Source organism: Bufo gargarizans, chromosome 9 (assembly GCF_014858855.1).
Source record: "Bufo gargarizans isolate SCDJY-AF-19 chromosome 9, ASM1485885v1, whole genome shotgun sequence".
Lineage (NCBI taxonomy): Eukaryota > Metazoa > Chordata > Amphibia > Anura > Bufonidae > Bufo > Bufo gargarizans.
Genome location: NC_058088.1, coordinates 175,088,108 through 175,114,928, shown reverse-complemented (window position 1 = coordinate 175,114,928; position 26,821 = coordinate 175,088,108). Strand labels below are relative to the sequence as shown.

The 26,821-nt window shown below is 43.7% G+C and overlaps 1 protein-coding gene across 2 annotated transcripts in view; it reads right to left on the bottom strand.

Moving 5' to 3' along the window:
- The window catches only part of PNCK (pregnancy up-regulated nonubiquitous CaM kinase), a 52,791-nt gene that overhangs the window by 11,230 nt on the left and 14,740 nt on the right, over positions 1–26,821 (bottom strand). For both annotated transcript variants that reach the window (XM_044305462.1, XM_044305463.1), the window contains exons 2-4: positions 26,499–26,601; positions 11,877–12,008; positions 761–835 (exon numbers count right to left, since the gene is read on the bottom strand). In XM_044305462.1, coding sequence (XP_044161397.1) covers positions 761–835; positions 11,877–12,008; positions 26,499–26,575 — 284 coding nt within the window. In that variant the 5' untranslated portion in view covers positions 26,576–26,601. The remainder of the gene's footprint in view (positions 1–760; positions 836–11,876; positions 12,009–26,498; positions 26,602–26,821) is intronic.

Below are 26,821 nucleotides of genomic sequence, written 5' to 3'. Positions count from 1 at the left end.
AAAAAATATATATATATATCCATATTGGTGTCCATATAATGTGATGGAGGGAGCTGGGGTCCAGCAGCAATGTTCACATATGATGGGACAATGCATGGAACTGGCTTTACTCTACTCTACTTTTTCCGTCTCTTCTCTAGGCCAAAGTTGTAGAAGGTACCTACAGCCGTGGAGGTCCCAGACAAGCTAAGCCAATACCATGGAGGTCACGTGACCACTCTGATGACTAGTGATCAGTTGGAGAGGATGGTTGCTACATTGCCACCAGCTACATTGAGAGGATACCATATCCACAGTGGAATGCAAACTTCCCAGTACCAAACCTAAGTAGAGGTGAGTAAAGTAGGGTTGGTACCATGCAGTGGAAAAGTGAGTCAAGCTGGTACCATGAAAGTCCCATGACCACACTGATCACTAGTGATTAGTCCGAGAGGATCATTGCCACCAGCTACGTTGAGGTTGGTACCATATTCACAGTGGAACTGGAACATACACTACCTGGTACTGAAACCAAGTAGAGGTGAGTAGGGTAGGGCTGATACCATGCAGTCGAAAATTGAGCAAAGATGGTACCATGAAGGTCATGTGACCATACTGATGACTAGTGATTAGTCCGAGAGGATGGTCACTACATTGCCACCAGCTACGTTGAGAGGGATAACATATCCAAAGTGGAATACAAACTACCTGGTACCAAAACCGAGTAGAAGGTGAGTAGGGTAGGGATGGTATCATGCAGTGGAAAAGTGTCTATACTTACAGTTCCATGGCCAAGTACAGGTGACTGGGGCTCTCGTGGATATCCTGCAGGGCCACAATGTTTTTATGGTTAATCCTGCAAAGATACAAAACACAATATAATCAGTATTATAAAGGAGAAGATGAGGCGCCGGTTTTTCCTACTGGATTTAATTTCTGCTCAGTGTCAGACTGGGGCTCCCTGGCCCGACCAGCTAAAATTATTATCGAGGCCTGAGGCCCAACCCCGATAAAAAATATAATAGGTTTTTAATCAAATAAACCTATTGGCAAAGTGATTGGCTGGAAAGGTAGCTCCAAAAGGGATTTTTCTCCTGAATTAATAGGGCCCATCATAGTACGAGAGCAAGGGTTTACAAGAGGTCTACCTGGTCCCCCTTTCGGTGGAGAAGTGGCTCCATGTATGATTCCTCTTCATATAGATCAATGAGACTTTAAAACTTGTAAGTATTTTGGACATTAATGGTGATATACAGTATTTTAGCTGTACTCCAATGGGGCAAGCTCTGTGCAGATGCTGAACCAGCAGGGAATTCTGAAAGATATGGGCTCTAAAGCCCAAAGAGTAGCAAATACTGGTCCGGACTATAATTCAGAGCTGGTAAATAAGTAATGTAATAAGTAATGTAAAGCATCTTGGGTCTCCAGTGCTGCATTCACAAAGGAGACTGCAGAGCTGAAGTTTTCCAGCACTGACTTTTTTCGCAATGCCTGCATAGAGCGTGCCCTGGTAATGTACATCCTGGGAAGTGTCCTCTTTATACAGTAATTATACTGTAATCAAAACCAGCTTTCCGACTGTGTAGTAGATCCTCAGTAAGTGCACAACAGACCATGCAGATGTTAGGGGCCCTTTGAGAGATGGTGCTCATCCCTGGTTGTCCACTGTCCTATTGGGTTGTGAGAATCTGTTCAGTATTCAGTTTTAAAAAGGAACTGTACAGGACAGTGGGTGTGGACCCACTGTGCCAGCTAACCAGTTTGCCAGTTTGACGTCGGACTAAGACTAGTTGTAGACTAGCGTCAGAGATCCTGCCGGACCACTGCACACTCCGACATTGTAAGGCTCCATCCAGCCTCATTCACTATAATGGGGAGTGGTGGGGATCCGGTCGCATTCCATAAAAAATGCAGAGAATCGACCAGAAAAAAACTGCTGCATGCAATGGCTTTCTTCAGAATCAGGACGATTTTCAGAATATTTACTGTAATACGGACAGATCTCCACCAGTCTCCATTATAGTGAATGGGGCTGGACGGAGCCTTACAGTGCTGGAGTGTGCAGAGGCAGGATCTGATGCTGTCTGCAACTAGCCTAAACCTACGGGCATCTGGATTGCGCTGCCTCGAACCAACCAGGCCGCTACCTTCTGGAGTAGACCTGGTGTAGTTGGCAGCTGACCCATGAGGAAACACAAAGGGATCAGGCAAAAGGCGTAGTCTAAACACAGTCCAAAGTCAGGGCAGGCTGAGTACATGTGTATTCCAGATAGCAATTCCTAGGTTGGGGCAGGCTCAGTACATGCATAATCCAGATAGCTATTCCAAGGTCGGGCAGGCGGCAAGAAGCAGAAAGATCACACCTTCACTGGTTACTAAACACTAGAAAACCTCAAAGCTCAGGCAAGGAAGTGGAACCACAGCCCACCTAAAAAGAAAGGCTGAGTAGAACCTTAGACAGCAGCTGGACAGAGAGGAAGAGGGGAGGATTAACTCTAGCAGCACTGTAAGGAACTTCACTGAGCACTAATCCTAATAGACACAGGGTGAGTGTAGCGACATTCACACCTGCCCGGGAAAGCAGGACAGTGGTGGACACAGGCCACAGGCTAAAGGTAACTGCATTGTTAGCAAAAAGGGGTCAAGAAACTGTCTTGTAAAGACTAACAAGGGGGGAAAATGGTGAAACAAATAGACCCTTGTATTCTGGGTGGCAAAACCTAGGGCCCATTATGATGGTTGTAGAAGCTCTTTCATCTGTTACCAACATTCGAGTTGGTAAATTTGGGGCATATAAGATAAGTCACATCCCCAGGAATGCTTCAAGCCCAGCCAAGTACAGCCAATTTTAAGCCCCGTCCATGTTTGGCCTGCGACATCCCAAATTTGCAGGGACAGTCCCATCAAATTCGGGGGCTGTTGGCAACTATTTTTAAGTTACTACTATAGGGCTGAGCTGAGCTTTTAGAGGTGTGTCTGTCAACAAGCTTGTTGACGGTTTTCAAAAAGAAGTTGTGGTGGAACTACAGTGTGTTAACCCAGCCTTACAGAAGGTTATGCATCCTTAAACCATGGCACATAGGAAGCCATAGGTACTATGACTGGAACATTTTTAGTTAAAGTTATAAATACTCTTTGTAATGGAGCTGTATACTGTATACTGCTACAAAGGTCTACGGTATCATTTATTGCAACATAATTGATGACATTTTCACAGTTATCTTTATTCTCCCGGTCTCTGTAATCACACGCACATAATTGTATGGTGGGTGGGTAAGAAAAAAAAAACTATCGGACGTTGGTTTGAGTAGTTTCAGCTTTCCTGGGAGATCAGAGGAGCTGCACTGAGTTCTAAGGTTTCCATGACAACCATAGAAGTTCTGCTTTTGGGCAAAAGTATGAAACGGCTATAGAAATGCTGAAAAAGATTAATTTTTGATCAGATAATGGCTTAAGACTATGATTCAGAACGGCGAGCACAAGACTGATTTGTAAGACTTCTGGAGGCAGATCTTTCTGCAAGTCATTAATGGTGACGATGGAGCAGATATGAAGAATTTCACGTAGCCAAGAACATTAGACAATTTAAGTACATTGAAAAATCTTTGAGAGTTTAACAAAACCGTCATCTTCATTTCTTCAGTAGCTGGTAAGGTTTGGTGGGATTGGTAGCTCCTGAACAGCTGTTGGACTACCATAAATGGAGTCTTACACAAATGTGTTCGAACATTTCTTCTTCAAGGACTTGTCCAAACCAAACTCTTTTCAGATTATAGGATTCCCATAGATAATGGGGCTTGTTGCCATGTTGGAGGTTTCTAGATGTTATCTTCAAGGGGTCTTTTGAACAGATGTAGATTTAGCACTTTGTGGTACCCACCAAGCTCAATGACCTTCTACTGATTCAAAGGATCGTGTGGTAGCTCTGAAGAGGATTCAGGCCAGTCACCCTTTGATTGCCTATGCAACTAAACTACCCTCAACTTAGTTCTTTAGAGGGTTTTTTCTGATAAGGCAGACACTAAGGTGTATTTAGCATTAGGATCTGTAAGCCTACACTATGAGTGGGTCTAAAGGATATGCGAAAAATGTTTGACAGGTTTGAGACCCCCTACCTATCAGATGAATATGAGGTCCCTGTTTCAGTGGCAAAGCCATTCAACGTAAACTGGTAAAAATGTGTGAAGTGCTCATATGCGTCAGATAAGCTATACATCTAATAAAACAGCTAATTAGCAATCCCATATAAAATACACCCACTCCCTATCTACACTAAAAAGAGTGAGACAAAGATAGGGAGGGAAACTTTGTGGTGCTGTTAGGACTAAGGGAAAACAGATTAACGTTAGAAATCAAATCTTCCCTTACATGCTAACCATCAGCACAATACGCAGAACTAGCAAGAAGTAGCCCCATAGGGAGAGCCCTCTTGACTCACAGAATTCAGAATAGACTGCCCAAGGGTTATTTTTTCTAAAAACCTATAACCCAACCTATAACCTGTTATGAGATCATGCAGACAATATCTGTGAAAGAGAAGAGGTTAATAAAATACTGTTTGAGAAGACTAAGAAGATTGGGAGGGGAAGCAAATACTTTGGCAAATACAACCAAGACTAAAACAGCAAGATAGTTATGTCACTTAGTTTAACAGAAATGAGTAAAACACAGGAGGCTCAAAATAAATACTTCATACTGTGCTGCTGTTAAGACTAAGGGAAATCAGATTAATGTTAGAAAGCAAAACATAAAAAGAGTAACCACTACTGGAACAGTAGGGAAACAAAAGTAGTGCCCTGGAGCAAAAGTACTTTGGACTATGGGATTTGTGGTTATTTTGCTACTATGCAAAACCATCACCTTCCTACTGTAGTTCACTCTGAAGGTTTAACTTGTAGTGCGATTTACGCTGTTATTTACACTCATACTGTTTCATATTGTTGAACTGCATTTATATGTTTATTGTACTATATCCTGTTCATTTATACTATTATTACACTATATCTGTACTGTACTGTGGAAAGGGTTAAACTCAGCCAGCTTATACGTTGGGACTTCCTACCTATTATGAGAAGTTAGAAATATTCCAAAGTTGCTATAAGGAACTATGCAAAGTTTTGGAGGGAAGTAACAGACACACTAACCTTTTGACTGTCTGGTTTTGCTCTGTTGTTTATGTCTAAAGACTTGTTTATGTCTGGAAAAACTGCTTGCATTGAAACTCTTTATGAGTCTTTGACAGACAGAAATTGTAACAATGTTTCTATTTAAGCTGTGTTTCTCTACCCCATCCCTCCCAATAGAAGGTTCTAGTTCAGCTAGAAACTGTATATAAAGAGAACAGTCAGACCCTCAAGTTGTCTTCAGATAGGGACCAGTGTTTAGTAGAAGAGACTCTGCCAAACTGCATTAGTGACCAGAAGAACACATTGAGATAGGGAAGCTGAGCCACAGACCCTGGGTCGAAAAACCCTGTGGTCCAGACAGCCAGCTGGACGACTGAGCCACAGACACTGGCCTACCAACCTTTGGCCAGGGTACCAGAAGGACAGCTAGCTCAGACCTTTGCTCTGCACAAAACCTTCTTCTGCCAGGGAAGAGACTGGAAATCCAGCTCAGTACCTTGCCTGCATTGTTTTGCACTTGAGTTCCTCCAGTAAAGAACTGCAAAACCTGACTCTCTGGACTTATTTCCCATCCCTTCCAGAGAGCAGCAACACGTAGTGACGCCTCAACCTTGTTTGGGGGCCCCAGCGTAGTGTCGGGACCACCCCAAACTCCGCTACTGCACAAATACCAGACCCTTCCTGGGTGGTAAAACTTGACACCACAAGGACGGGCCTTGTTTGATTTTTAATGGGGTCCCCATCCTTCAGTGCATTCACTCAAAATGAGCATGCACTCAAAATGGACCTACCAAGTTCCTACATCTCACTGTCAATCTGTGTCAAGTAGTCAGATCCACCTGAAATATAATGTGGTAGACTTACTTATGGCCTACCATTTCTGACCAGATAAACTGGGTAACGTACCAAGCATTAGGGACGATACCCGTTAAAAAGGCCGATGCTATGTGTTGTGAGGAGGTAGGTACTTCATAAACCTCCAGAAGGTCTTCTAAAGCTTAATCCTATACCACGGCTAGGACTTAATAACATGACACTTTCCAATCTGAACTCTAATTAAGCAGGCTGATAAACGGAGCTGGAAACATAAAGCAGTCATACCAGGAATATTAAGCTTCATATCCATAAAGAATATAATGAGATGTTTAAAGCCGCCACTTATCTACTGTGCTCTCTGAGCGAAGAGATAACCCCCTCCTGCTGTGATGTAGCCATACACCATGTTATTGCTGTATGTTGGAAGGAATACTGATTGGGATCAACGTCTTATTTCGAGATTGTCGGGTTAATCTGGACCCACTGGAATAGTCAATCTCCTGTAGAGGACTATTCAATTGTGTTTTTCAGCTATGGCAGAAAGGATATTGGAATGAGCCAGTAAAGACAATGCACATTCTTCTCTTCTGTCTCCCCTGCCGTCTGGGAGGACGAGCTTGACATCTCTTTGCTTTACAAATTAATTCATACTGTAATGTACATTGTAGGAAGGAATATCTCCTGCCGCATCATTTCACCAATCTGCCTCAACCGCAGAACGCAAAGATCAGAGTCTACTGACACAATTACATATTGTAATCAGCCTTCCTGTACAAGCGACGGTCTCCAAAATTTAAGGAGGTTGTCTCCTACTTGAGCAAGGAGGTTGTCTCCTCCTTGGGGGCCCTCCATGAGTAAGGGTGGAGAGCTGCTATGGTGGACCAGACCCATCCTTGTATTCAAAGGATGGACATTTGTGGACTGCTGGGGTGGAAATGTATGGCTAGCTTCAGCTTTCATGTTGGAGATAACCTTTTTACCTCTATGGCACAAGGCTTGGTCGTAAAGGGGTTGCCTAGGATAAGAAAAACATGGCAAGTTTTTTTCAAAAACATTGCCACAGCTGTCCATGGGTTGCGTCTGATATTGATGCTCAGCTCTACTGAAGTGAATGAGGCTGAGCTGCAATTCCACGCACAACCTGTGGGCAGGCGTGGTGCTGTTTTAGGAAGACAGCAGTCGTGTTTTTTTAAAACTGGGCAATCCTTTAAAAAAGGAGCTGTCCCTTCTCCTGACATGTCTGTTTTAGTTACTACTGTCATAATGCATCTATTCTTATGACTCTATGTTGTACTATTCCTCTATCATTAATACTAGAAGCTATGATTGAATAGCCGGCAGTCTGAAATAAATGTCCTGATGGGTGTTACCAGATTTGAGGGGGGGTCCCTGCAAGTCTGACACTGGCAGCATAGAATAGACATCACACTGTGCAGGGACACACCCTCAACTGGTAACACCCATTTGGGCCTTCATTGCAAACTGCTAGCAATTCATTCATAACTTCTAGCAGAGTAATAAAGGAATGGTACAACACAGAGCAATAAGAATACATTCTCCAGAGTTGCAAGTAGGTAAAGGGATGCAAGTAGGTATGTGACCTGTGCAGTTGTATAGGACACATCGCCCTTCCCTGATGGCCTGGACGCCCAGAGATTGTATCCCCCGCCCACTACCACCCCCAATACAATACTAGGTGGCTGGATCTATGAATGATCAGCAGATTTTATGTAAGCAACTTTCTGGCTCTGTTATTTGTCTACTTATGGTAAAAAGTAAATCCTGCTCCGGCGCTTCAAACCCAATTCCGACAGTTTTGGATGTAGAAAGGTTTCTTTATTCCATTAAAAATGCACACAAGTAAAAACAACGCGTTTCGTTAACCTGGTGAAGGGGATCTGAACTCCCCGAAACGCGTTGTTTTTACTTGTGCGCATTTTTAATGGAATAAAGAAACCTTTCTACATCCAAGACTGTCTGAATTGGGTTTGAAGCGCCGGAGCATGATTTACTTTTTACTTAAAGCACCTTTCTGGAGGGACTGGACATCCCTTCTGAAGGAACCCCGACCTGCGGCAGCACACCGAAGGACCGACTGTTGTGTGACAAGCCTTCAATAGGGTTGTGCCTATATTAGCACAACCCCATAAGGTGAGCTTTTTTGTTACCATCTAATCAAACGTACTACCCTATTGTGCGCTTTCTTGAGCCTTAGGCACGTCCACCTCCCTAAAGATTTGTCTACTTATGGCACTGTCACTTGGGTACCATACTGTGTTGGTCATAACTCACTAGGGCACTATAGATGTACTACTCTAGACCTGGGGATGCTACAAATGGTTTATTGTTATATCATGTATTTTACTGTTTGCTTCTGGCCGTAGCTACCAACAAAGAAGGAATGGAAAAGGTTGGCAGGAACAGGGTTAACCATCCTGTTCCTCCCCTCTTGGTAGGAGTGGGCTGGTCCTGCTCCCTGCCAGGAGGAGGAGTTCCTATCCAGAGATAGAGGGGAGAGGAAGCACACTGCAGAGCTCCTGCTCTGAGAAATACGGTCACGGCAGCATCTCCGATTCCATCTTTATTATTTGTACCAAAAAGAACGTGTACACAACAGCAGCAACGTTTTGGCTACATGGTAGCCTTTCTCAAGTTTGGTAGCCGAAACGTTGCTGCTGTTGTGTACACGTTCTTTTTGGTACAAATAATAAAGATGGAATCGGAGATGCTGCCGTGACCGTATTTCTCAGAGCAGGAGCTCTGCAATGTGCTTCCTCTCCCCTCTATCTCTGGATAGGAACTCCTCCTCCTGGCAGGGAGCAGGACCAGCCCACTCCTACCAAGAGGGGAGGAACAGGATGGTTAACCCTGTTCCTGCCAACCTTTGCCATTCCTTCTTTGTTGGTAGCTACGGCCATAAGCAAAAATCATAAAAATAATTGCCCCCCGACAGTGTACATAGCCTTTAAGCTCCATTCCATGTGGCACCTTTTACGCTCCAGCTCTGCTTATTCAGACAGGCTGCTGACTATCAGTACAAGCCCTTCTCTTCCTCTGCATCATGTAGTGAGTTCTTCCCCCAGTATAGAGTGATTCTACACAATAGAAGATTATATACTGAGCCAAAACAAGCTGATTCTGAAATTCTGATGTAAAAGAGAGAAAAAAAAATTAATCAGACCGGGACATAAAAAGCAGCCTACGGCGCAGCATCACAGAAGTGTGGGATGTTTGTAGTACATACCTCACATACTGAGGCAGCTGGTGACACCGCATCCCTCAGCTCAGACAATTACGCATGCAGGAAAACGTGAGGAGATTTACAATCCTTTTACACCGTCTGCATTACAGCTCTCCCCTGGTACATCCACCTGCGTGCGGAAGAAAGGCCCCCGGAAGCAAAGCAGTAAATCCAGCGCAACAAGGGAAGCCATTAAATGGGAAAACTCCCTCTGAACCATTTCCAGACTCCATATTATCTTTCACATCACGTCGTCCTGGTGAGCTGAAGACACCAAGCAGCGTACACCGCGCACAGATATAAAATCCAGCCCCGCGCAAGCCTTAGGTAGAAAATCAAGGGACATATCGCTACGTTTCTGCCGCGGTTGGTCACTTTGGACGCTGCAGACCCGCCAGGGGCTTAGGTCATTGAATGGAGCTGAACCGCAAGCCGACACCCGCCGCGGTTTGAATCGACGTCTGTCTGGACACAGCGCCAAGAAAGGACATGCTTCTTCTTGGCACGGTCATGGCTTTGAACCTGCAGCGCTGCCTCAAATGTGGACACCGGAGATAATTTGATGCTGTTTCCGTGACAAAATTCCACCGGCCCTTAGAATGTCTTTGAAGGAATACAGTGCGACTTCAGGGGAGGGGGTGGAGCATGACACAGGAAATCAGAGAACTCAAAATTAGAATTCCTGCATCATGCCCCACCGGATCTGACCCTGCGCTGGATTTTGATATAGTATAGTCTTAAAGGGGTTTTCCAGGACTGCTATGTTGCAGCTTATATCAGGTATATCTTCCCCGTGTTTTTTTTTTTTTCAATTTTGACTCTCCTGACCTGTTTTCACCATGTAAGCCAACTTCTCAGGTTTGCATCCCTCCTGTATGAAGCACTTCCTGTTCCTGCATCCAACCAAACCCATGATGCACTTCTCCTTCCTCTGCCGCAGCTCCAGCAGCGCCCCTAACAACGCACTGCTCGGTTGTAGCTCCTCCCACCCAGCTATTTACATAGACACTCCCCTATCCCTGACACTCCCATGGACTAACATCACAGGAACTAGGAAAAAGCTGCATGGACAAGAACTTAGAAGCAATAAAGGTAAAAGAAATACATTACAAAATGACAGCGACCTTCATAAATAATTATTTTACAGGATGTTGACACAAACTGGAAAACCCCTTTAAATCAATTGCTGCAGCCCTGTGAAACCAATAGTCATGTTAAATTCACCACAAAATGGTGTACCACTTTTATTGTCCAAAGTGAGATGGAAAAGGGTGTGGCCTATGGAAAGGGGAGTGTCTCAAGATGCAACTGTGCGGCAAAATTGCACCAAAATCTTGTTGCAAATTTTCCAGATTTATCCTACAACATCAACCACTTTGATAAATCTGGGTCATTTTTTAAGTAAGTTTTTGCTTGAGTTTGCATTGGCGTACTTTGATCTAGATTTGTTCGGTCTAGAAATGCTACTGCAGTATTGTTAACCCCGCTAACCACTCCCACTTTCCCACCCACTTTTTGAAATTGTTAAAAGGGCTCAAAGTTTTGCACAAAGATGACATGCGCTAAAATTTGCAACTTTTTACCTACAGAATTCTAGGTCAGAGGGAATAATAAATCCCTGTGTCAGTTTACACTGTGAAAGGGCTCATCAACACGACAATATTTTGCGTTCAGTATACTGGACGTTTTTTTAGTTCAGTATGCGGTACATATACTGAACCATTCATTTCAATGGTTCAGCAAAAAAAACTGAAGTGTCAGTATTTCCGTGCCGTGAAAAGATAGAATATGTCCTATTCTTGCCCGCAAATCACGGTCCGTGGCTCCATTCAAGTCAATGGGTCCGCAAAAAAAACGGAACACATACGGAAATGCATCCGTATGTCTTCCGTTTCCGTTCCGTTTTTTCTGAACCATCTATTGAAAATGTTATGCCCAGCCCAATTTTTTGCGATGTAATTACTGTATACTGTATATGCCATACGGAAAAACGGAACGGAACAACGGAACGGAAACGGAACCACAACGGAAGCAAAAAAACGGAACAACGGATCCGTGAAAAACGGACCGCAAAACACTGAAATGGATATACTGTAGTGTGAAAGAGGCCTAAAGGGAACCTGTCACCGGGATTTTGTGTATAGAGCTGAGGACATGGGTTGCTAGATGGCCGCTAGCACATCCTCAATACCCAGTCCCCATAGCTCTGTGTGGTTTTATCAAGTAAAAAACGAATTTGATACATATGCAAATTAACCTGAGATGAGTCCTGTAAGTGAGATGAGTCAGGGACAGGACTCATCTCAGGTTAATTTGCATATTTATCAAATCGGTTTTTTTTACACAATAAAAGCACACAGAGCTATGGGGACTGGGTATTGCGGATGTGCTAGCGGCCATCTAGCAACCCATGTCCTCAGCTCTATACACAAAATCCCAGTGACAGGTTCCCTTTAAATCTGCCCTAATACAGAGAAAAGAGAAAAACTGCTCGTTCCCCAACATTTTTTTTTTTTCAGAAACAGCGCTTTTCCACAGGCAGTGTTAGGTATTACAACTCAACCCCAATAAAAAGAATAGACTAAAGCTGCAATACCAGGCATAACCTATAAACAAGAGTGGCGCCGTTTCTGGAGAAAAAAAAATATTCATTTTTTTTCACATCCCGTAGCTCATAAACCCCTCTGTGGCCCATATTTTAGTGAACTCCTTACTTTTTGAGAACGGCAATCTCATTTTCCACCACGGCTTCTTTCCCACGTAGAGCCTTCTTTGGGATACACTTCAAGGCCACCAATCGCTCAGTATCCTTTTCTTGAGCCAGAACCACTTCGGAGAATGCTCCCCTAGAAAGAGGAGACAGAAAATGAGTGTGTCTGGCCTACTGTTCATCAGTCCTACAAAAACCATAGCCCTATGCCCCATCTTTTATAGATATCCATATGTGTCCATCTTCCCACCTTCGGCCCTTCTTTGTTGCTGGTCCTCCCTGCTTAGTTCTTTCCCAGATTTCACCTTGTGGTTTCAGTACCTCATTTTCAGGTATGAGGCATGTTTTGTATGCTAGGTAGGAAGGTGAGACACTTTGGCATCCACTGTGCAGTCTATCACCTGCTTGGTCAAAGATGTACAGATGGAGACCTGGAAGTCAAGACGGCCATTATGGCAGTAGATGAGGTCCTGAAGTCAGGGTGCCAGGCTAATGAGTTTAACTAACTTCATTTAATTGACAATAACATACAAAAATCGGGTCTATTTCACCATCATCTTCTACTTGGAGAACCCACGACATGAACCCTTGACATGTATGGTGTAACTAAAAAATCATGTCTGAAGATCATTTCATACTCTCGTACTTTCCATCATCAACAAAGGTCCATTCAGTAAATTGGTTACTAAATGGAAAATAGGAACGACATATGTGGGGCCCACATATTTCACATATGGTGGCCCTGTTGGAAAACTCAAAGGAGGATTTGGCGGGAAACCCCCTTGGTAGCATGTTGATAGCTAGTGGGACCATGTTGGTAGCTGTGTTCAGGAAATCTTTGTCAATAGGGCCATCCCGTGGTGTATCATCAAGTTAAGTGTCACAGGGAGGTCCCACAAAAAATGGAAGAAGTCCCCGAAAAATGGAATTCCAGCCTAGTCCATGAAGTAAGCATGAGATAAGAGGCATATGTAACTGGCAATCTAGGGGGCCTCTATGGCAGGCACCTATGGCCACTCATGACATCTTTCCAATATTTTTAAATGGCCCTGGTAGTGTGAGATCTTAAAGGTGTCCTATAAATTAGGACATCTTTCAACATCTTTATAATCCAAAATCTAGGAATCTTGATCTAAAAGTGGAGTCCTAAGGTTTATTCTCTGGTGGTAATTATCATAGCCTTAACGTTATGTGCTCTGATTATCATCCATATATACAGGTATGACTCAGTCTAGAGCATAGTACCTCTTCTGCCCCCACATCTATCCATCAGCATCAGAGCAGTAAACAGATAATAACAGTATGCCATTCCAGCCGAAACAGATGTTCCATCACCCTTGTGATGAGAAGTTACAGGACACAACTAGTAGCATGTCTCTACATGGCACGTACACTTAACACATCACAGTACAAAAGAGTAAACTATTAGTGGAAACTATCTAACTATCCCAAAGTTCCTGAGAAATAAACCGAAACCAGCCACAAAAAGAAAAACAAGTCTTCTCTGGGCTACAAGGGACAACAGGGCTTTCTCCGACAGGGCCACCTTTAGTTGTAAGTCCCTGGCCCTTTAGCCTTCCTATAAAACACTTCTCCAGGCCATTTGTGATCAAGCCAATTATTTTACCATTGGTCATTTGAAACCAGATGATGACTGTACCATGGACCACCAGGACCAAGCTTCTCAGTGCTCCACTTGATAGTCATTTTATTTCTTCACACGTCCCTACGCAACGTTGGTGTCAAGAGCAGCCTAAATGCTGTATCAAAACCAACACCACTCTTGATCTGGACATGATGTCCCTTAATTGCAATTTCAAAATTTGCTCTAGGACTTTGGAACAGTTTCTAAAGCCTTGCACCCAGTAATATTTTCATGCGCTGCACTCTCACCTGATAACTTGTACACCTGACCACCAGGGGTCAGATATTAGCTTTATGACTACCAGATATTATATCCAAAGAATGTTCTACTTTCCATCACCACTGACCACCAGGGATCTATCAATGACTTTGATCTTTATGTTTTTAATGTTTATTATTTTTAATAATCATCAAGGATCTGACACTTATTTTTAACCGGAACCTCTAGATATAGGACACCATCAACAGTACAGTGAACCACATTTGCCACTGACCACCAGGGATCATATGCTGAATTTACAGATTGTTGACATTGCCTCATAGCTCATACATTTTTTACCACAAATTATCCCTCCTGAGGACAGTTATTAAAAAGGACCTGTTTCCTCTCCTGACATCTGTTTAATAATGCGGAGAATAATAGGACATGCTTCTATTTTTTTTGCGGAACGGAAATACGGACATACGGAAACGGAATGCACATGGAGTAACTTCCATTTTTTTTTGCAGACCCATTGAAGTGAATGGTTCCGCATACAGTCTACAAAAAAAAATGGACACAGAAAGAAAATATGTTCGTGTGCATGAACCCTAAGTAATTGGCCAGTGGGATGAGCTAATCCCCAAAACATCTTAAATTTTTTAACAAAAAGTCTACGACCACTCTTCTAAGCATTCTTTAAGGGTCTACGTCAGATCTTCAGGAGCGTTGCACTCGTATAGCTCATATTACATAACACAAAAAAATAAATAAAAATTCAGCCGCTAGGCATTAGTGCCCAATTCACTGCCATTGCCCACTAATTGTTTCCCACTGCTTCCTCGCTTCTTGCATGTGACTTTGTGCTCTTCTGAAGGGACATCCACCCACTCACTATACTATGCTCCCAAGCCCACGCACAACATATCCTCAGCTCACTAACTAGCAGTCCTCCTCGTTAGCACAGGGAGGCTGGCATCATCTCCCACGGACGATGGCACTGCGTGGGAGGAAGAGGGCAGTGGCAACGGCACCCAGCCAGGCTGACACGATGGCAGACACAAAAAAAGCGGAGGAGGAGAAGATATTGGATTAATCAGCTGTAAGATGGAAAGCTGAAACGTTCTTCTCTGAGGACCCTGCTGATTTCCGTGATCGCAGCGGCCTCACGATACCGTAAATGTCTTGTACAGTAGCTGAGCACGGATGACTAGTCTGCCTCCCCTCCCGGTGACACATCGTGGGCTGAACAGATAATTAAGACATCAGGCGAAACATAAGAAACATATCCAAGCAGTAGCCAGGAATATTTAGCCTAATATTTTTTCTTTACCTTGTAAATAAAAGATAGAATTGCATTTTAAAAAATCCCACCAAAAAGTAAAAACTTTAAATTTTTTGTTTATATAGTTTTTTTTACCTATTTTCAGCTTTGCAGAAAAAAACTAATAATTATAAAATAAAAAAAATTCAATCATCAATGTAAAAAACCTTAAACAACTCTAACAACTTCAGTCATTAGCAGTGGGTTGAAAAGGCACACTGCCATGGGCACAAGGGCTTGCCCCAGCAAGTGGTGATCATGAAGGATGAAGAATGCTGAGTTCATTGGTTATGGTGGGAATATCTGCCCACCACAATGGATTACAAAGAAGGAAGAATTTGTTCAGGTGTCTTGTGAAGTGAGTGGTAATGGCTTTCCACAATGATGGTGTTTCATGCAAATCTAAATAGACCCATGACCAACTTTGCCAAGTGAGGTCCTTCCTTCTTGGCTTCTCTACACTCCCATTCTTCTGCCCATCTTCATCATCCACAGTAAACATTCACTGGCCCTTACTTTTGAGGGTACTTTTACCATAGAGGCACCCCATAGCAACTGCTATGCCTACTACCCTGGTAGTTATAACAAGCTGGCTTCTGAGGTGAAGATAATTCTGCTGACCATGATTTAGGAGTCACAGCAATAATCTACGATAGCATCTAATTTTGTCTACAGTCAACAAGGTTGTCAGACAGACTGTCCCTAGCAACCGGTCTGTCTTAGGATACATTCAGGGCTTTGATTCTAGGAAGAATTGCCAGGCAGAGTGTTAGGCTGGTGGCCCGTGTCCTGTCTTGCTGTCCCGGGCTCCACTTTCCCTGTGTGTATTAGGATTAGTGCTCAGTGAACTCCTTTTGGTCCACCTTCTGATTAAGGCTCTGATCAGTCTCCCTATTTAGCTGGACTGTCATTCCATCTCCTTGCCTGAGCTTTGAGGTTTTCTAGTCTTTAGTAACCAGCAAAGGTGTGATCTCTTGTCTGACTACCCATGTACCCTAGCTTGCCCCTGTCTACAGATTCCACTCCTTGTTGCCTTCCCAGACCTTGGAACTGATACCAAGACATTGTATTGAGCATGCCCCGACCGTGGGCTGTGTTCAGACTACTACTTTTGCCTGAGGCTACACCAGGAATACTCCAGGAGATAGCAGCCTGGTTGGTTTCCTGCAGCAAAGTCCAGATCCCTGCACAGGGGTTAAAGGGTGAACACCAGGAACTGCCAGGACAATCCCTTAGGTTTAGTCCAAAGTCAAAATGGTTAGTTGGCACAGGGGGTCCTCACCGACATGAAGGTACATGAAGACGTGAAGGACCTCAATCATATCTTTTTCTATTTCTTATTGCCATACTAATGGCATTTTTTAGAAAAAGATTTTGGTGGAACTCCCCTATAAATTTTTGTTCTTTTGAAGCCTTTGTATTAACCAGGTAATGTTCATTATAACCAGCAATATTGAACCCATTTATATTCTCAAAGCCTTCTTCTGGACCGGGAAATCCTTGATGACAGGATCTTTCCACTGAAGCAGAAAGTTCGCTGCACATTCTCATTTCACACAGCAGTCATTCTAAAATGCTGTATTTTTGGCAAGAAACCAAGCAACATGTCCCTCGGCCCTCTGGCTGTTTCTGACATTGTACAATGAGCGTACAGCCGTTATGTGGAAAAATTGTAGTTGTATCTTTCCCCGTCTAATGTAGAAGTGAAGGGTGGCATGACTCTTGGTCTCTTTAGCCATAGAGCCAGTCTTCATATTACATAACAGCCTGAGTATGGGAACGGGATCCATGGACAAGTCACAAAAGATTCTATATCCATGGTTGGCATTACAGATGAGCAAATCAATTCTAAAATGAGAGAGAGAGGGAGAAGAGGATAGAGGAGAAAAAGAGAGAGAGGAGAGTGCAACGAGCCCCTAGTGCAGAGGACAGGAGTAGTAGTGGCTCTGATGAGGTGGTGTGACCTCCCTCAGGCTGTTGCTCCCTGGGGGTAGGTGCAGTGGAAAGATGGTTTGAAGAATCAGGCCAGAAGTAAAAGTATAATAGTCTCTCTTTAGTTAGTGCAAAATATACGGTAACTTATGGCACATCCAGCAGTCATAGGGACAAAGCGCAGTTTCAGTAACCAAGTGATAAGATATCATGGCTAGTTAGGTGGCAATTGAATTGCACTAGCAGGCACTTGTGGATATAGGTGTCCACAATATGATAAAGCCTGGTGTTTGGCTGGTCTGGAAGAGGTCTATGTCATGGGTGTCTGAGCTGTAGTCCCTCTCCTGCATCAGGGTCTGTAAAGCAGTGTTTTGTCGATCACTCTGCTGTCTAGGCACACTGAAGCTCTTGGAAGCAGTGTTCTTGATGCTGATACTTGTTCAGGAGTTAAGGTCTCACAGGAGAACTGGATACAGTCCCTTGGAGTCGGAGCTCTGAAATTTCTCCTCCCTGTCTGGACCTGCCCACTCCCCTCCAAGAGGGGAAGAACATGGTACTTAGCCCTTTTCCTGCCAACCATACCTCCAATGATGGTGTACAAAGCAGAAACATAACATAACATAATACACAACATAATTGCAGATACCCCCAGGTCTGAGGTACTAGAAGAGCACAAAGAGAGAGAGAGAAAGAAAAGACAAAGAGAGAGAGGAAAGAGAGACAAAGGAAAGAGTTTTTCAGGCAATTAGGACATTTCCATTCAGGTCGAATTTATCCCCTAATCAAATTGGTTGGCTGCATTGGACCCGAGTCAAATTTTAAGAAATTTGCTCCTCTCTAGTTGTCATCACTTGCCTCTACTGAAAGGGACATTGATAGCTTGGTCAACCAAAACCTACACCTGATGCCACACTTGGTGCCCAAACCTATGAGCCTATCAGCTGTACTGGTTCCACCTAGTCAGCAGCCACATTTAGGCAACTGGCAGTGTTATTTTGGCAGTGTATGGTCTGGTCACTTGTGCACTGCATTAATGTACTATTTGGGCACTATATGGGACACCATAAGGAAGGAGCCATGTCTACCCCACTCTTGGTTTAACAAGAGCATGTTTACCTAGACTCCCAAGAACCCCCCCCCCCCCCCCCCCCCCAAACCCAGTAGGTTTCCATGTATGGGTCTGTGAAAAAGTTCTCTGTTCCTTCACAGCTGTCCTTTCTTGACTCTGCTAGCTACATGCCATGAGAGTAACTACCCGCAGTTACCGGATAAGTGTTGACTGTCTCTTCTGGTCTAATGAACTGGGATTTATAGCCGTACTTTAGTCTTCCTGAGGGATTCTGGTTGTCTCTTCTAATAATTCTACATAGAGATTCGGAATAGTTCGCCCTCAGCTGCGGCCTGTCTCTCCTGTGATTGGTAAAGGCAGCCAGAGAGAGAGAGAAATAAAACGATGGAAATAACAAGAGACATGATAAAGGCTCTGCAGACATAAAGTGACGGACAACAGGAGAGACAGTGCTGTGTGAAGGGAGCGAGAGGCCCTTTCCCTGCTCCCATCCCTCACAGCATGTTCCGACCGTTGTCATTCAGTCTGCGGGGCGCAAACACCCTCTAATCGGTCGTGTTTCCCTGGACAAGACAAGAAAGGCTGATGTTTCCTCTGCGCCAAACGTCTCCGATCTGGCATGCTTCATAACCAGATAGAGGGTTCTGAGTCACGAGGAAACTGGAGGATTCTTTCAATGATATTGGTGCTTAAAGGGTTAAATAATCTGATAAATGAGAGCGGTGTAATGTTGCCAGAGTAACGAGAAACATGAAATTATCCTATTGTCTTTAATTATATGGCTGCTGGCTACCCCTGGCCTATGGGAAAAAAACGTGACGCTTCTGAGACTCAAAGCAAAATCTGAAACAGCCCCCACACCACACCACCATCATGTGTTATTTAGAATAATGGTGTCCTCATATGTGACAGAGGGTCTGCACGGCTCCCTATACCACAAGGGTCTGCGTGCCACTACTTCCTCTGCACCCATACATGCCAGGCTTAAAGGCTATGTGCACCTTTTGGGGGGCAATATATTTTTATGATTGAATTTTACTCATTTTGGGATAAAAATCGTTTTTTAAATTGGTCTTTGCTAAAAATATTGAGCGGCTCTGTCACAAAGGGTTAACTTGCTCTGTGAATGTATAGGGTGGGCCATTTATATGGATACACCTTAATAAAATGGGAATGGTTGGTGATATTAACTTCCTGTTTGTGGCACATTAGTATATTCGAGGGGGGAAACTTTTCAAGATGGGTGGTGACCATGGCAGCCATTTTGAAGTCAACCATTTTGAATCCAACTTTAGTTTTTTCAATAGGAAGAGGGTCATGTGACACATTCAACTTATTGGGAATTTCACAAGAAAAACAAAGGCGTGCTTGGTTTTAACGTAACTTTATTCTTTCATGAGTTATTTACAAGTTTCTGACCACTTAAAAAATGTGTTCAATGTGCTGCCCATTGTGTTGGATTGTCAATGCAACCCTCTTCTTCCACTCTTCACACACTGATAGCAACACCGCAGGAGAAATGCTAGCACAGGCTTCCAGTATCCGTAGTTTCAGCATATGCTGTGAATATACGAGATGTGTAGCACCTGAAACTACGGATACTGGAAGCCTGTGCTAGCATTTCTCCTGCGGTGTTGCTATCAGTGTGTGAAGAGTGGAAGAAGAGGGTTGCATTGACAATCCAACACAATGGGCAGCACATTGAACACATTTTTTAAGTGGTCAGAAACTTGTAAATAATTCATGAAAGAATAAAGTTATGTTAAAACCAAGCACACAATTGTTTTTCTTGTGAAATTCCCAATAAGTTTGAGGTATCACATGACCCTCTTCTTATTGAAAAAACTAAAGTTGGATTCAAAATCCATGGTCACCACCCATCTTGAAAAGTTTCCCCCCTCGCATACACTAATGTGCCACAAACAGGAAGTTAATATCACCAACCATTCCCATTTTATTAGTGAGTCCCCACCACCTCAACCCCTAGGCTGCTCTGCAAGTGGTGGCAACCAGTCCTGTTCACATTCTAGGACAGCTCACTGGCAACCATTTTAAGTACTTCGTGGAGAACTCCTTTAAGAAATAGACTGATCCCAAAACAGGTGATGCAGCATTTCAATCATGGCCTCTATCTGAGGGCACCATGTCAACTATCTGAGGCCACCGTAAAAATAGTGACAAATTCCCTTTAAGCTTTGTCAGATGACCAGCTAAGCTCTTCTATATCTATACAGTAGAATCTGTGGAGGTTCTTACTACTTTGTAATCTGACTACATGAAGCTCAAGTCCAGTAGGACAGGTTGGGTGAATGAGCATGACCTCTATTCTACCTGTCAGCCATGTTGGCACCACTTAGTGGCCTTAGAGGACAGCTGGTGATAGAGCTAAGATGACTGTCGATTATGTGAAGTTTGCTCTTGGAGATATCTAAAAATGTCAAATGATGGGTCAGGTCCTCATTAATGCGTCTACTCCATTTCCAATAGAGACGGATACCCCTACAATTCTTATTATCTTATTGATAATTGCACCCAAGTACAACCCTCTTGCCAAGGGCATTGCACATTGGGCATTGAACATAGGCCTCCAGATACTTCCCTCCATCTTTGGTTGAAGACCAGCTTAGTTTAGATACAACTTGGTTAGTCTTTATTGCAGACGGTCAGGTTGGGGAAGGTTTCTGCTGCATCTAGATGCCTTCCATTGCTCACCTAAACAGAATAAGGCCATGCTGTATTGTCCATTACAGTCATATTGTTATATACATGCACTGAGAATAGACAAGAGAGAGGTCCATCAAGACCTGTAGACTTCCATAAATTGGAAAGACGTTAGGCAGCCTTGGGTTCACATACTTGTAGCATTTTCAAGGCTTATAAGCTCCTGAATTGTTTTAATAGACTTTTTAATCTTTCTCGGCCTGTGATCCGGCCATTTTGACAATGATAAATAGATGTAATTACTAGAAAGGAAACAGAATACGTCACCGGTTTTTGTTTTCGTGTCACATTTTGATAAATAACCCTTTCAATGTCACCGATCACATGGAGAATGCTCTGATTCGGATGGCATTGAGCATTGAAAGTGCCACCAGTTCCTCACTTTTCATTACTGTATTAACATGAAAACCAATTACAAAAGCCTAGCATGGGCTGAGGGCAAAAGTAATTTAGGAGGACGCTAGGAACCTAGGACCCGTGTCGTGATTTTGGCCAAAATACCATATAAGCTGATCACATCCTAGACCAGGAGTCAACTGGGAAGTTGGCGACGACTGTGCTAAACTTTGCATTGATGTGTAGTCAGTGCCCCTTGAAGTAGACGTACATGAGTGGGGGCAAGAGAGCTGAAGCAGAAAAGACACACCCCGTGAGCAGGGCCACCACAACCACCACCACCCGAAGTGCCAACTTGAAAAAAATCTTGCAGACCAATTAGAGCAATGAATGGGGAGATCTCTGGATCCATGTGAGGTACAGGGCTGGTTCTAGCTTTGTTAGAAAGAGGTTGTCATGTACTATTTGATGTCTGATTTTCATTTTTTACATTTGCAGAGACACATTAGGCCACTGCCACTGATAGGGTTTTATATTTTTATATGTCTTCGAATATATAAACCCCTTAAGGACCGAGCCATTTTCCATACACATAAAAAACTACAGATCTCCCTGCAAAAAAATAAAGAGCCCTTGAATATTTCAGTAGACATAAATATAAAAAAAAAAGTTATGGTGGTCAGAATATGGCAATAAAAAGATCAAATTAATTTTTTCCAACTTTTTTTAACTATTAAAACACTAAATAAATTAGTGTTTTAGAAACACTAGATAAATATGGTTTCACCGTAAATATGTTGACTCGTAGAATAAAGGTAACAAGTCAGTTTTACTGCATAGGGAACACATTAAAACTGTGATGGAATTGCCTTTTTTTTCAGTTCCACCCCATTTGGAATTCTTTTCCAGCTTCCCGCTACATCGTATGCAATCTAAGATGATATTATTAGAAAGTACAACCTGAAAAAAATAAACCCTCATATGGCTATGTGAACAGAAAAATTATGGCTCCAGGAAGGCAGGGAGTGAAAAACTAAAATGCATAAATCAAACATAGGGATCATCTGATCACTTGTCCCATAGACTGCAATGAGTTTCCATTGCAGTCTATGGGAGTTTCACTATGTTCCTATGGAATCCTGCCACAGGCAGGGCTCCATAGGAACATAGCAGTGGCAGGTCTTGGATCCTTCACAGGGCCCGAGGCTGCCACAGCAACTGAACAGCTCCCTCGATCTCAACATGAGGAGGCTGTTCAGGCCCCGGGAGCACAGAGCCCGCTGGGTTTCACCGCTCAGATGCAATATTCACAACTGACCATGCAGATCAGCGATACAGATGATCACAGACATTGTTTCCGGGTCAGTTTCTGAGCAGGCACCATGTTTAAATCCTGGTCATACTCAAGGGGTTTATAGGTGTTATACTATGTTATGTGAATTATAGGTCACCTCTTGTAGAATCATAGGGCTTATCCAAGGCCCTTTACAACTGTCTTCAGGAAGGGACAGGCCCTAACCCCTGGCTCTTACCTGCGAAGTGTAAGCAGTCTTGTGGAGACTCAAGGAGATGGCCAGGAGGCATCTCAGAGACTGATGGCAGTCCAGCATCCCTAAGAAGTTTGGGCAGCCAAGATGGTGTGCATGGAAATATGTGAAGGTATCTCACAAGGCTATAGACTTTACAGCACTTGGTTAGGTGTATTATAAAGGCTTCCGACCCCTAGTCATACAAGACTGCAGCACTCATTCAGGTATTTTGTAAAGGCTTCTCACCCCTGGTCCTATCCCTGCTTCAGTAAGAGTCTTAAAATGCAGACAGAGTACTGGGCTTGTGAAGCACCCCATCCCTCCAGCTGAATTGGGATGTATAGAATAGTTTATTTGAAAGTGCTTCTCTGTTGGATGCTCCTTTTAATTCAGCTTTAGCAAAGTTTTGCAACCGTTCAAGAACAGTACCTCCATTTTTATGTGGATGATTGTTTAGAACTTTCATCTGGTAAATGTTAACCTGCACCACCTCTGTCCTCGTCTGGTCTCCTGGTTGATCTGGAGCTAGCCCATCTGTTTGACGACTCTCGGTGACTGTTAGGCCCCTTTCACACGGGCGAGTTTTCCGTGCGGGTGCGATCCGTGCGGCGAACGTATGGCACCCGCACTAAATCCTGACCCATTCATTTCTATGGGGCTGTGCACATGAGCGTTGTTTTTAACACATCACTTGTGCGTTCAGTTGAAATCGCAGCATGCTCTATATTGTCCGATTTCGACGTGACGCAGGCCCCATAGAAATGAATGGGGTGTGTGAAAATCGGATGGCATCCGCAAGCAAGTACGGATGCGGTGCGATTTTCACGCACGGTTGCTAGGAGACGATGGGGATGGAGACCCGATCATTATTATTTTCCCTTATAACATGGTTATAAGGGAAAATAATAGCATTCTGAATACAGAATGCATAGTAAACCAGCGCTAGAGGGGTTAAAAATGAAAAATAAAAATTTAACTCACCTTAGTCCACTTGCTCGCGAAGCCGGCATCTCCTTGTGTCTCCTCTGCTGATGAACAGGACCTGGGGTGAGCTGCTGCATTAAATACAGGTTAAGGACCTTCGATGACGTCACTCCGGTCATCACATGGTCTTTTACCATGGTGAATCACCATGGTAAAATATCATGTGACGTACCATGTGATGACCGGAGTGACGTCATCGAAGGTCCTTAACCTGTATTTAATGGAGCAGCTCACCCCAGGTCCTGTTCAGCCGCTCAGCGCAGAGGAGACACAAGGAGATGCCGGGCTTCGTGATCAAGTGGACTAAGGTGAGTTAAATTTTATTTTTATTTTTTTAACCCCTCTAGCGCTATTGTACTATGCATTCTGTATTCAGAATGCTATTATTTTCCCTTATAACCATGTTATAAGGGAAAATAATACAATCTTCAGAACATCAATCCCAAGCCCGAACTTCTGTGAAGAAGTTCGGGTTTGGGTACCAAACATGCGCGATTTTTCTCACGCGAGTGCAACGCATGACAATGTTTTGCACTCACACGGGAAAATCGCGCATTTTCCCGCAACGCACCCGACCCTTATCCGGGCAAAAAAAATTACGCCCGTGTGAAAGAGGCCTTACTTTACTTTATCTTTGTATATCTTTGTATATATATTTTATCATAGTTTAGTAAACTCTTTTTGAACCTAACCCGTGTTAAGGCTGAATTCACATCACCGTTTCATTTTCCGTTTCCGAAGAACAGAAAAAGAAAATGGATCCTGTGCATCCGTTATGCACATTTTTCATTTGTGTTAGCCATTTCCACCTGAGATCTGTTTTTTTAGATGGAAAAAAAGCTACGGCATGCAGGACTTTTTTTCAGTCTAAAAAAACGGATCTCAGACGGAAATGTCTGAAGTGGATACAAAATGTGTGTACAGGATCCGTTTTTCTGTTCTTTTGGTGATGAGAATTCAGAAGTCTATTTTTTCCTGAACTTCTGATCCCACAATAATACACACCCTTACACTTATCACCCTGAGGACCCCTCTTCATTGTAAACACCCTGGAAACGAGTGAGGAGCATCGCCACCGTGAGCATCGGGAATACTTCCAACCATGACACTGCCCATCCTTGACTACAGCAGATATTTGCTATACTATATCTATATGTGCAGGCTTGATTAGGCCTTCTAGGCCCCATCTAGATGCTGTGCTGATATTCTGACGTAATCTATATAAGTAGAGGATCCTACGCTTAAGGTTACGACAACGCTAATCCGCCAATGTTTATGTTGTCAACAGCTTAGGGAATAAAAATTGTTATCTAAAAATAATTTGTTTGAGGATGCGGCAGTGGGATGAGTCAGCCAATAATAACTGACCGCAAGAACATACTTTTCTTTTCCCAGTCCTACACTGCTGGCAGGGTCCCAGTCTTAAAGGGGTACTGTTAGACATCACATAATTCATGACAATCTGTTTCTAATAACGTTAGAACCAGCCCTGTACCTCACATGGATCCAGAGATCTCCTCACACATTGCTCCAAATACTCTGCTAGATTTATTTCAAGCTGGCAGCTCAGGGGGCATGTCCTTTCTGCTGCAGCTCTCTCCCTATCACGACTCAGGGCATGCGTCCTTTCTCCCTATCACGTTCTACTGTAGCTCTCTGCCTATCACAGCTAAGGGGGTGTTTCCTTACTGATGCAACTCTCTCCCTATCACAGCTCAGGGGGCATGTCCTTTCTGCTGCAGCTCTCTCCCTATCACGACTCAGGGCATGCGTCCTTTCCCCCTATCACGACTCAGGGGGCATGCACCTTCTGCTGCAGCTCTCTCCCTTTCACAGCTCGGGGGGTTTACATTCTTTTACAGCTTTTCCCCTGTAACTGTCACATTTTCTAACCATACATTTGACTTGTGGCAGTGGAAGAATTTACAGCGGGCTGCAAGGGAGGTGAGAGTAACATAGAAGTGCTGGCAGTGGCCTTCTGCTGAAGCTCTGGCCATATCACAGCTCAATAGGCATGTCCTTTCTGCTGCTGCTGCAGTCTCCCTATCACAGCTCAGGGGGGGGGGGGTGTACTTTCTTCTGCAGTTCTTTCCCTGTAACTGTCACAGCTTCTAACAGCACATGCTCAGTTCCATCCTTCAACTGCCTCCTGAGCTGTGACAGGGAGAGAGCGGCAGCAGAAAGGACACGCCCATTGAGCAGTCAGCTTGATATGAATCTAGCAAAGCAATGACAGGGAGATCTGTGGATCCATGTGAGGTACAGGGCTGGTCCTAGCTTTGTTAGAAAGAGATTGTGATGTACTATATGATGTCTGATTTTCATTTTTTACATTAAAGGGGTTGTCTCACTTCAGCAAATTACATTTATCGTGTAGAGAAAGTTGATACCAGACACTTACTAATGTATTGTGATTGTCCATACTGTCTCCTTTGCTGGCAGGATTCGTTTTTCCATCACATTATACACTGCTCCTTTCCATGGTTACGACCACCATGTGATTCAGCAGAGGTGCGTGCTTGCACACCATAGGAAATAGCTCTGGCCTATGAACACTCCCACAATCCCGGCCACCAGAGAGACTGGCACTTTTTCCTATAGTGTGCAAACGCGACCAGCGCTGCAGGATTAAAGGGTGGTCGTAACCATGGAAACAAACCATGATGGAAAAATGAATCCAGCCAGCAAAGGAAGCAATATGGAGAATCACAATACATTAGTAAGTGCCTTGTATTAACTTTCTCTACATGATAAATATCACTTGCCTAAGTGAGACAACCCCTTTAACCATGGCATGACCCCTTTAAGACCACGTTCACCAAGTTTTAGTGTGGAGAAGACCCTCTGACATCAGGAAACAGAGTCTTGTAGAACTAAACGATACTCACGCTCCGAGCTTCTCCTTGATGTTGTACACCATATTGATGTCTTCAATTTTCTTCTTTCCATTTTTCCCAAGAGGCATGGCCGTATCTCAATGTGACTGGCAACCTGTGTATGAAAAATGACAAAGAAACCGATCATCAGAAACCCTTCATCGCCTTGCGTCTTGTGATAGCAATGACCTTTCCTCTAACTAAGGGGGATATGGAGGTAAAAGGGATCCAGGAGTAGAAAAACACAACTGCTTTCGTCCAGAAACAGCGCCCCTCCTGCCTACAGGTTGTGTGTGGTATTGCAGTTCAGCTCTGTTGAAGGGAATGGGTTGGAA